This window comes from Oreochromis niloticus, linkage group LG9 (genome assembly GCF_001858045.2).
Source record: "Oreochromis niloticus isolate F11D_XX linkage group LG9, O_niloticus_UMD_NMBU, whole genome shotgun sequence".
Lineage (NCBI taxonomy): Eukaryota > Metazoa > Chordata > Actinopteri > Cichliformes > Cichlidae > Oreochromis > Oreochromis niloticus.
Genome location: NC_031974.2, coordinates 3,155,910 through 3,167,262, shown reverse-complemented (window position 1 = coordinate 3,167,262; position 11,353 = coordinate 3,155,910). Strand labels below are relative to the sequence as shown.

At 47.3% G+C, this 11,353-nt stretch overlaps 1 protein-coding gene across 6 annotated transcripts; it reads right to left on the bottom strand.

The window, feature by feature from the left end:
* Positions 1 to 317: 317 nt before the first annotated feature.
* On the bottom strand, positions 318 to 10,945 carry chodl (chondrolectin). Of its 6 annotated transcripts, XM_025910599.1 has the most exons (9): positions 10,907 to 10,926; positions 6,681 to 6,805; positions 5,227 to 5,402; positions 4,971 to 5,149; positions 4,725 to 4,882; positions 4,589 to 4,639; positions 4,402 to 4,485; positions 4,230 to 4,326; positions 318 to 1,823 (listed from the first exon to the last, which is right to left on the bottom strand). In XM_025910599.1, exons 2-9 carry the CDS (start codon positions 6,775 to 6,777, stop codon positions 1,742 to 1,744), a joined length of 924 nt encoding a protein of 307 aa, XP_025766384.1. In that variant the 5' UTR covers positions 6,778 to 6,805; positions 10,907 to 10,926; the 3' UTR covers positions 318 to 1,741. The 6 variants fall into 6 exon arrangements, with proteins under 6 accessions (XP_025766384.1, XP_013120745.1, XP_003457238.2 ...); XM_013265291.3 differs by lacking the exon at positions 6,681 to 6,805 and having other exon boundaries at positions 10,907 to 10,945; XM_003457190.5 differs by lacking the exon at positions 10,907 to 10,926 and having other exon boundaries at positions 6,681 to 8,029.
* Positions 10,946 to 11,353: the final 408 nt, after the last annotated feature.

Sequence of the window (11,353 nt, the reverse complement as noted above, 5' to 3'; positions counted from 1 at the left end):
CTGTCCCAGGGTCAGGTTATCAGCACGTTCTCAGCAGCTCACGCCCTGAATCACGTCCTGCTAAAGCTAAACTATCTCACAACAGAATCAGCTGCCGCCACAGCGTAACACAAACATTGTTTACAGGAACATTTGGATCATAATAATAATACATTGGATTTATATAGCGCTTTTCAAGGCACCCAAAGCGCTTTACAATGACATTATTCATTCACATTCACACACTGGTGGAGGCAAGCTACGGTTGTAGCCACAGCTGCCCTGGGGCAGACTGACAGAAGCGAGGCTGCCATATCGTGCCATCGGCCCCTCTGGCCAACACCAGTAGGCGGTAGGGTAAAGTGTCTTGCCCAAGGACACAACGACCAAGACAGAGAGGCCGGGAATCGAACCGGCGACCTTCCGGTTACAGGTGCCCTTCCCAACCCCCTGAGCCACAGTCGCCAACTGAAATCACCGACATTACAATGAAAACACAGGGATGTCTGTGTGTGTGTGGGGGGGGGGGGGGCACAGAGGCTCCTTCAGACACAGACCTGTGACGTGTTCTGAGCATTAGCACAAACATGAGACTCGTCTGGTTTCTGCACATGTTCAGCTTGTGTTCACGTCACAAGGTGAAGGAGCTGCAGCATCGGAGGCCTCATTACACGGAAGCACAGAAGGGATGATATGCAAACACATCAGCCAATCTGGTATCAGGGTGAAAACGATCCGCCTCAGGCTCCGCCCCCAAACCACTATAGCCATAGAAATTCCTGCAGGGCTCTGATGAGTGTCCGTGTTTTAAACTGAAGCTGTCGATCAGCCAATCACATCGTCCTCAGCAGCACCGTCACACTGATTGACAGCTGTGTTTCTGATCCACAGCTCAGGTGTGTTTTGGGTGGCCCTCCTTAAACTCAGCAGTCGTTACACCTGGGACTGCCACTTGCCCAATCATGACCATAAAAACTGCCAGAGGATGACGTGATTGGTCGAACCATCGGTCAGCGGCTGCATTCTCTGCTGCATTCTCTGCTGCATTCATGGTTAATGTGGTGTTCAGTGGGCGGAGCCTGACACTGATCCAGGTGAGCTCATATTCAGGAAGAGAGCATTTTACAAACATGAGTATTTTCAGTTTTTGATCCCACAGATCTGAAGTCTGAACAACCAATCAGTGATCTGAGGAAGCGATCCTCAGAGGGAATCATTCTGCTTTAAGCTCCACCCCCTTTTTATTGTCCTGAAAACTTTTAAAACCATCTAACTCTCCGCACTTATTAACTGTTTTGTTAACACCCACCGTCTCCGTGGAGCAGCTGCTTCATCAGCTCTCTGTGAAATCAGACGCACCCCTGCTGTGACTCCACCCCCCCGAGGGACGCTTGATTTACTCTCAGCTGCTCAGAGCTCCCCTCCTTCATTAACTTCACCCAATTTACTTTAATTAAATGTGGAGCATCTGGCTAACAGTAACAGCAGGAGGAGCAGGGAGGGAGGGAAGGAAAGGAGGAATCAAGGAGGACAAAGAAGAGGGGAGCAAAAAAGAAACGAGGAGGAAGTGGGGGAGGATTGAAGAAGAGCAAAGGGACGGTTGATAAAACGAGAGAAAGGAAACTGGAATAAGAAGTACAGAAGAAGAAGTCTCTGTGATGACATCGCCGCCTGTCCGTAAACGCCCTGCGATGAAGATCATTGATTGGTTTGACCGTAGAGTGATGTCCTCCCTCTGCCCTGCTGACACTGTGCTGTGATGTCAGACCTCCATGCTGTCAGCTTTGGGTGACCTGGAAATCCACAGATTTGATTGGTCGCTGGGCGTCTTGGTTCGGGAATCACTGGGTGGAGAGAGAGATATGATGACATCGTCACTAGAACGGCCACTGTGATGTAAAGAGTTGAGTGAAAGTCACAGATTAACTGTCTCAAACTGGAAAGCAAAGAGGAGCCTAGGTTCAGTCTGTCCAGTCTGACCGACACATGCAGCAACCACCATCAGGGACTGATCAGTTACTCTGATCAGTGACCGGTGTTGGGTGTAACAATAGTAATATTGCATTTTTCAGTATCGCAGTAATGTCACATCTGCACAGACAGCATGAGCTAACGCTAAGCTAGCCAGACAGCAGGGGTGTCCAAATTCATGGGGTGCATCCTCCTGAGGCCGCATTTGTAGGCCGATTATGTCACAGCGACCCGACGAAGGATGTCCAGATTTGAAGAGTCCTCCAAATGCATCCTCCTTTTCTCCAGATTTGAAGGATGGGTCAGGTGTGTCCTTCATGGCCCACCATATCCCAGAATTCAGCCAATTCCAGTTTACAACAATGCTACTAATTTTAATATTACTCTTATTACTCTTTCTGGGTCACAAAATAAACTTTAAACATATTTAAAGGTGAGAATGTAGCTGTGTAAACTTCAAATATCTGCTCAGTTTTGTTCCTGAGTAAATCAGTTTGGCTGAGATCAAAGTTATAGTTTTCACACAGCTGAATCAACATCAAACAGAAAACTGATTAAACAGGAGTGTGATATGGTGGAGAGTTTACTCCAGTGTCCTGTTATATTTTAGATAGCAAGGAGCAGACAGCCGAGTTTATTAAACTCCACCGAGACAGCAGTGACGCAAATCTGAAGGCTAGACCGTCCTATTTCACAGCCGTTCACTTCTGGCTTACCCGGCCTTCAGTGGACCCGGCGCACGTAGACCGCGAAGGCCGGGTCCTCAGGAGGATGCAGCCTCTGAATTTGGACACAGCTAGCATGTGATAACGCTAAGCTAGCCAAGAACCCAGACTGATGTTAAAGCTGAGTGTATGCAGAACCCAGTCCAGCAGCCAGAGCCTGAACTTCAACAGGTAACAAGCTGATGAGCAGTCAGGCTGTTTTTCTACCTGTTCATGTTCCTACAGTGTAATCACCATGACGACTGCTTTAAAGTCTCTTTGTGCTGGTTTTCATCTTTGCTTTGTGTTCATACATAAGAGCAAAGGTGGAAGATCACATGTGTGTCCTCATTATGGGATGTGTTGGTGTGTGGGGCTGTAGCCTCAGGTTTATGTTGTCAACTATAATTATGAGACAGTTTCAGGTAATTTTTCAGAGTAATGACAAAGTAATGTCACGAGTATTATAATGAATTACTTTATCAGACACGTAATTAAGAACTGCAATTGTTTTTATGAAGGTAACAAGTAATATGTAATACATTACACATATCCCGTGTCACTTCACACCATACTTTCCTCCTCTGGAACAAAAAAAGGACTAAAACCTTATTTCAGAATACTCTGCTTCTTCATGTTCTGTGTGTTTGTTTCCATCATATTCATTAAAAGCTGCCCTCAGACAGGCTGACCTCCGTTTGGTTGTAACACACAGCCGTCCCTTTACGTGCTCTGAGTAAAAGCCGGGCTTCAGGTGTCATCTCGATCTGGGGCAAAGAATAAAATGCCACACAGTATCACCTGAAGAGGGAGCTCTGCTCAGCCTGCTGCAGGGAAAAAGTCGGAAATGTTCAGAATAATCCTTCTTTGTCTGACCCTCTGTCTGAAACAAGCTGCTCTAGCTCCTCCCCCTTTAAGCCCACTCTCTGATTAGAAAACATCTGGAAGCCTGCCGAGGGGCAGACTCTGGTTGTCATGAGCTTCGCAGCATTTACAGATCTACATTAGAGGCGCAATATTTATCACACCTAATCAGCTGCCTTTGACCTCTGACTCCATCAGGCTCCAACACTGAGCTCCATCCCTGAGCTGCAGGAGTTCCCTTTGGCAAACAGCTGCTTTGGTTCAGCTGAAGCTGTGGCAGGTCTGGAGTCAGCCAGCGCTGCCTCACTGCTTCTGATTCAACAGCTTTAAGGAGTGAGTGGTGAGGTCAGCTGACCCGGCTGGGCCGTGGAGGAAAGTGGGAACAGAAACAGCGAAAATACGCAAGTCAGCAGATTTTCTGCTGCTGTAGACTCCTGAACTGATGCCAGCAACACACACACACACACACACACACACATGCTGGTCTTTCTATCACTGTGAGGACCCATACTGCATCTGATGACCAAACCTGACTCTTGCCTAAAAGCATCAGGTCTGAATATCCCCACCAAACGTCCCCTCAGAGTTAACACCTCCGCCTGCTGTAAATCAGCTTGTTAACCAGTTGACTCGTTACAATCACACAGGAAATGCTGCAGCTGCGGCAGCAGAGGAGCATGATGGGATTCACAGCCACTCTGCATGTCTTACCTTCTGCTGAGCATCTGAAAACAGCAGGTGGCAGAAGCCACCAGGATGAGCAGCAGCAGGGGGATGGTGGGGATGACAACGTACAGCAGCAGCATACCTGCAGAGACACACCAGACCACCTGAGCATCAGGTCACGAGCCCAGATCAGGTCAAAGGTCGCAGGTGTTCTTACCTGAAGCTCCGGCCATGGTGAACTGAGGTGGAACGTCTTCGTTGTCTGCAGGCTGTGTGGCCACGCCTCCACCTGCAGTCACTGCTGAGGACACAAGAACACACCTGTGCCTTAATACAGAGCTGCAGGTGAGTCCCACCTACGGCTCCACCTGCCTCTCTGATCTTATATGGACCTTGCTCCTTACCTGTATCCTGCCCACCAGGTGTGTCACCATGTTCTTTCACCAGATGGCTCTCTGAAAGAACCTGAGTGAGTGAAGCTGATTGGCTGACAGCACCTGGGCTGCTTATCTATGAGTGAAGCTGACTGGCTGATGGTACCTGGGTCGTATTTGCAGATGAAGTTGTGTTTCATGTTGCAGCGGTCGTCGTTCCATTGGTAGAGATAAGCCCCGCCCAGACCAGAAGGCGCAGTTGGCTGATGGTACATGACAACGCAGGCCTCGCCTCCACAGGACGGTTCGTCGAAGTACCAGTTCCTGCATCATCAGCACAGTTGGTTAAGCCCCACGCCCTTTAGTAAAATATGCCGGGGGTCACCTGACGCAGTTCTGACATCACGCTCACCTGAAGGAGGCCACGCTGCCGTCAGTCCACTGGTAGAGCTGTGGACAGGAAGTGAAGGCGTTGCTGAGCTCCGAGTGAGTCTGATCCGCTCCCTCCACCCGAGTCAGGCCGATCCAGAAGTCCCCGTCAGCTATGCCCCCGCCCCCTCCTGCCCCACCCACCGCACCTGAACGCAGCTCCTGGAAAAAAAAAACAAGGAGGAAGGGTCACAGAAAAAGGAGGGGAGGGGCCAGAGAGAACCAGGTGTGGGTCTCACCTGCAGCAGGTGCTCAATGTCTCGCTGCTCCGTCGAGCTCTCGATGCTGAGCAGCGCTCCTCCGTCCATCTCGCAGGCCTGACGCGCCTCGCTGAAGGCAACGCGGCTCGACACGTCGTGGAAGTATGCCATCTTATAGCAGGGACGCTCGGCCCCGCCCACACACACTGTCTGACCTGAGACATGGAGCCCCACCCACAGGAAGATGCATCAGAGCAGCACACACAGAGTGTATGTGTGTGTGTGCAACAGTGTGTTAATCACTGTTGCACACACACACATACACAGACACACTGAGCTCCTTTAAGTGATTAGCTGGAGTGTCTTCTGCACCATCATCACTTTACTGTTGAAACCACTAAAGAGCTCCATATATATCTGTCTGCTATCAGCCCACCCTCCACCCATCCCTCCACCCGTTCCTGCTGCCTGTGGTTCAGGTATTTTAGCTGCTCCTCTGATAAATCGAACAGATCTCTGAATCATCAGCTGGTCACATGACCCATTACCAACCTGCAAACCTTACACAAGAAACACCACCCAGTTGTAGGCCTGCAAATCTCACAGCGCCCCTCCTCTGTCCCCTGAAACTCCAACCTGCACTCTGCTTCACCCCCAGTGTATTTTTTACTTTGCTAAACCTTGAAAACATCGGCTTCAAGAACGCACATCAGAGCGTGTGCGAGCACGCCCGGCTGTGGGCGGCTGCCTCCCATCACCTCCTCCATCTGTCTGCTGCATCTGTTTTCTAACATCTGCAGGAGCTCCAGATGTTCACACGAAGCAGTCATAGTGAGTCTCTTCAGAAAATCAGCTAGGACTCAAACAGACAACAAATACGACACAAAGTGAAGTTTATTTTATCGAATCTGTTAAAGGCGTCTGAGCTGGTGGCCGCCTGTCATCATTGCTGTGAAGCCGATGGTTTGAATACTCGCAGTGGTTTGTGTGACTTGATCCTCACTTCGATCAGGTGTCACGTTTCACCCTGACAGAAGAACAAAGCTCTTTCATTTCTCTGATCACAGTCAGACGATGTTTGCACAGGTCAGAGCTTCTTTAATGTGATCGAAGCCACACACACATATACACACACACACACACACGTATACGTATAAAGACATGTATACACATACGTATAAACACACATACACACGTAGACACACATTTATACACACACGTTTACACACATAGACACACATATACAGACGTATACACAGATGTACACACATACGCGTATACAAAGACGTATACACACAGACGTGTACACACACACACATCTTCCAGTTAAACAAGTGCTGCTGGTTTTCCTTCACAATGGAAAACACAAAGCGCAGCAGGATGAGCTGCTGCCTGCACCGCTGCACCACTGAGGTTTCTGTAACATGGAAACTTTTCACACCTCACAAGAGCCACACTGTTTAAAAAGTAATTGCATTACTGCAGTAACTCACCGCTCACCACCCGTGCTGCCTTCACCTGGACCACCCCAATTGCCACGACGACCCCGAGCATCAGTCGGTTAATCATCACGGTCCTCGAGCAGGTCATCTTTTTTTCCTTAAATCTAAAATTAAATCTACAAAATAAAAGTGTTTTTGTGGAGAGCTGTTCCAGAGAAGTTTCAAAATAAAAGCCTGCCTCTGGTCAGCGTGTTCCTGGTGTCCATGTTTCCTCTCCTGTCTTGGTACTCTGAAGTGAAGCGGGAGGCAGAGGAGCGCTTGTCTCCTCCTCCTCCATCGATCCTCCCCACTGAGCCCCAGCTGTAACCTCCTGCTTCACTAAAGCCCGGGGGACCACCACACACACACATACAGTTTAATTCATTTACTCAGAGCCTCAGCTGATTGGCTCCCACAGAGCAGCTGATCAATAGATGAAATGTGCAGTTATGAGCAACACTTGAGCTCGCCGCTTCCTCCATTGATCCCCGAGCAGGAGGAATTTTCTCTCATTATTCACACAGCGAGCGGCTCCAGTTTCACATTAATGAAAGCTGAACGCAGCATCGGCTTCATTCTGGCTTCCTTCACTTCCTGCATTTTAAACCCTGATCCGTGCGCAGATGCTTCCCGTTAAGATGTCTGATTTTAGGTTTCCTTCATCCTGTCAGAGGTCCCGAGATGTTTGTGGGGACATGGGTCCCACACTGCAGACTGGAGCTCCCCCCTTTACCCTCAGTGTCCACACAGCCACTCCAGCAGCCACTGTGTGACAGCCGTGGGATGAATGACCCACTCACACTCGACCGTGGTGTCACCCACTGTTTTGACGTCCACCATGGTGGGTTTGTGGAGCATTATCAGTCTGCATCCACAGACACAGTTACCTGCTAATCAGAGCTGAGCAGAGCTGGAGTTCCGCCTTCCTGTACACTCTGTTTCTACAGTGACCTCACAGCAGCCATGTTATTGGTCACATGATGTCATTAAAATGCTCCAACAGCACAAACATAGTGCAGAGGTCCAGTTCAGGTGAAGCTAACACACAGTTAGCAGCTATAGCCACCTGTGTCACCATGCACCTGTCAGTCACAGAGGCCACGCCCCTAATAATGCAAACAGGTGAGTTATAAAATCACCTGGTACAGTCTGCATCTCAGGCTGTAGACATTTGTCTGTGGGACTGACTCACTGCTGCCTCTGCTGGATGTCACAGGAAGTGCTAATTATTCAGCCCCAAAGGCTGACGTCATCATCACCACCACCATCATCATCATCATCATCACCATCATCACTTTCATCACCACCATCATCATCACCACCATCATCATCACTTTCATCACCACCATCATCACTTTCATCACCACCATCATCATCACTTTCATCACCACCATCATCATCACCATCATCACTTTCATCACTTTCATCACCACCATCACCATCATCAACATCGTAATCATCACCATCATCATCATCATCATCACCATCACTGTGCAGTAAAAGCAGAAAGAGTGCAGTGAGGTGAGGCAGGTGTTCTCTGGGTGCAGAACATGATCGTGTGTTTGATGAGCTCGTGTACGATGGATGGAAATCGTTTGAGGACGTGTGCAGCCATGTGACAGCAGCACTTTACTCTTCCTCTCACATCAATAGAAGCCTGAGATGTTTTCAGTGTCACTCACTAGTCTGCATCGATCAGCTGAGTGTGTGCCGACGGTCCCTAAACGGCACACGAAAACCAGAATTATCCACACTGATGAAAACATGAGTGGATCATACCAAGTTCCATCGAGAGCAGCGACAAACACAGGACGTGCCGAAGCAGACACGCCTTTCAAAATAAAACAACTGCCAAGTGTGTGTGTGCATGTAGCATGTTTACATATCTTTGTGGGGACCAACAGTCACTCACATGGGACCAAAGAATGTGAAGATATTTTTCAGACTCGAAATGTGGTTTTAGTGTCAGGGTTACAGTTATGTTATGGTTAGGTTTAGACTGACAGTTAGGCATTCATTTTAGATGGTTAGGGAAAACATTATGTTAGATGTCCCCACAATGATATGAAAACATAACTGTCTGTGTGAGTGTGTGTGTGTCGGACAGTAAAGCGTTAATGTGTTGCAGTGAGTTCTGGGATATCAGATGGCTTTACTGATACTTGGGCTGAAACTGGAGCTGAAATTTGAACCATAATTCAGTTTAAAGGTGGAGAAGGAGCTGGAGGTGAGAGCAGTGCTGGGAGGGACGGAGATTTGAGCTTCCTCTTCACTGAAGGAGCAGCTGCACAGAGCGTGCTGAGGCCCACGTTCCTCCTACGTGGAACCTTCTGGAAACGTTTAAAGCTGCTGATCCTGAGTCAGCAGCGAGCCGCGGTGTCTGTGACATCATCAAGTCATCAGCAGATTTAAAAACAGCATGGGGCGACCAAGAGCAGCAAAACAACGAGGCAAAGGAAAAAAAAGCAGCAAAGCTCAGATTATACAGCAGCACACCTGTGAGTGTGTGTGTGTGTGTGTGTCTGACCGGAGTTTGAACCCAGAACTTCACCATCATCTTTAAAACATCTCACAGGAAGTTCAGAGTTCATCTGACAGTCACACACAGCCTCACACACACACAGACACACACACACACACACAAACACGGGTAATGATCTGTTAGATCGCTCCGTCCATGCCCTGTATTGATTGTAGTATTGATCGGTCCAGGCGGCTGATCGTCTCTGTCCACAAACACGCTCCACTTACAGCTGATTACCTCACACACACACACACACACACACACACACACACAGAAACGTGCTTACTGCTCTTCTGGGGACCTCACATTCACTTGTGTTCATATCCTGAGGAATTAAACTTGTCACCGGTTTCATTCATTGGACTGGTTTCAGTGGACCCTCACATGCTTCCAGAGACAAACCCGAGCAGCTTCAGGTAGTCCTGCAAGTCTCTCCATCACTGAGAAAAATCTCTGTTTTACCAAGTGCTGGAGAACGAGCGAGAACCTCAGCAGCTGTTTGTGAGAACACGGATCAGAAATATCAGGAGTACCAACACTGTTCTGCAGCTTCAACTACTAACAGGGTTCGTACGCTTTTTTCAGGGTCAAATTCAAGCACTTTTTAAGCACTTTCAAGGTCCCTTTTTAAGCTTTTCCAGCACCCCCCCCCCCGCCAAAAAAAAGAATGCATGTTTCAATTTGCATCACCTCAGTTCAATTTATCTAAATTCAGACAAAATTTAAAATACAAGTAGAAAGTGATATTTTTGACTGTAAAAAACCAAAAGCATGTTTAACAAATCATTTTCATAACTTGAAATGCAAATAGAAATTGGACATTTAAAAAATAAAATAAAAAAATGAACAAGTTTTGCAAACAACAAAGTTATATGGTACTATTTACCTATTAAAGCGCTTTACAATGTCATTATTCATTCACGCTCACATTCATACACTGGTGGAGGCAAGCTATGGTTGTAGCCACAGCTGCCCTGGGGCAGACTGACAGAAGCAAAACAAAACAACGACTACACTACACACTAACTACTCAAGACAACACACTAACTTGAGACTCCAGACATGATAAACGTCACAAATCTCACGTATCAAAACTCTCTCTCTTTTTCGCTCACTCGCTCTCTCTTCCCTCTCTTCCCAACAACCAAATACCACATGTTGCCGTATCATTTTTTGATTGGTCGACATGGTACATTTTTCCACCAATAGGGAAGGAGTGTTTTTTTCTTTTTTCACTCACAAGCAAAGCGTGTTTGCTAGCGCTCTCCATAAAAAACGCCGTTTTTACCGTTTCTTCCCGGAGTAAACGCCACTGTTTTATTCAGAAACCCCCCAAAAACATCGGTTTTACGTGACCTATCAACACAATTTAAAAACTGGTATATAGCTTGAAGTCCACACGTTCGACCCAAGTTGAAATGGAGACTCTGGGTCCGTCGGCCCCAGAGGGTTAATCAGAAAGCCTTAAGTTAGCTAGTTACGTATCGGGCTAATGTTTAAAACTTTCACTTGAGTAAATTAACTCATATTACTGCTAAGTAATGTTAGCTAAGTTCACAGCATATTCCGTAATAGCGCTGCCATACTGCATCACACTCAGTGCATTTCAATCATTTCTCCAGCGAGTTTGGTAGCTAGCAAAATAATAACCATAATTTAAAAAAAATAGCATGTGTAACGTACACGTACTGGAAAATTATTTACTAGGACTCACCTATCATGCGACTGGAGAACGCAAACTCCGCCATTGTTGTTTTCCATCAAACACTCATTAAAACAGCAACCTACAGGTATGTTAGCGCACTCATCCCCGACTGTCCGAGGGAGGGGCGGGGTCACATATTGAAACAGACGCAAGGCAGCCCAGGCGGGGAAATTTTGCTTTTGCGACTCATTTTATTTCTCTATCTGATAAGAAAACAATTCAATCAGATAGCTATTTATTGTGAATGAAATACAGTCACATTTTCAAGCACTTTTAAGCACCACATCTGAAATTCAAGCACTTTTCAAACCTTGAAAAGACGACATTAGAATTCAAGCATTTTCAAGGATTTCAAGCACCCGTACGAACCCTGTACTAAAGGCTGATCACTCACAGCAGCGGTTTTTTAAGTCAAAAAGTTTCATCAGAACTGTCTGAGATCCTTTCGACTTTGTG

Coding starts and splice junctions, on each gene's coding strand:
- chodl (XM_025910599.1), bottom strand. CDS start 6,777: ATGACCTGCTCGAGGACCGTGATGATTAACCGACTGATGCTCGGGGTC. Junction 5,403..6,680: donor GGCAGCACGGGTGGTGAGCG/GTGAGTTACTGC, acceptor TCCATGTCTCAG/GTCAGACAGTGTGTGTGGGC. Junction 4,486..4,588: donor ACCTGGTGGGCAGGATACAG/GTAAGGAGCAAG, acceptor TTGTGTCCTCAG/CAGTGACTGCAGGTGGAGGC.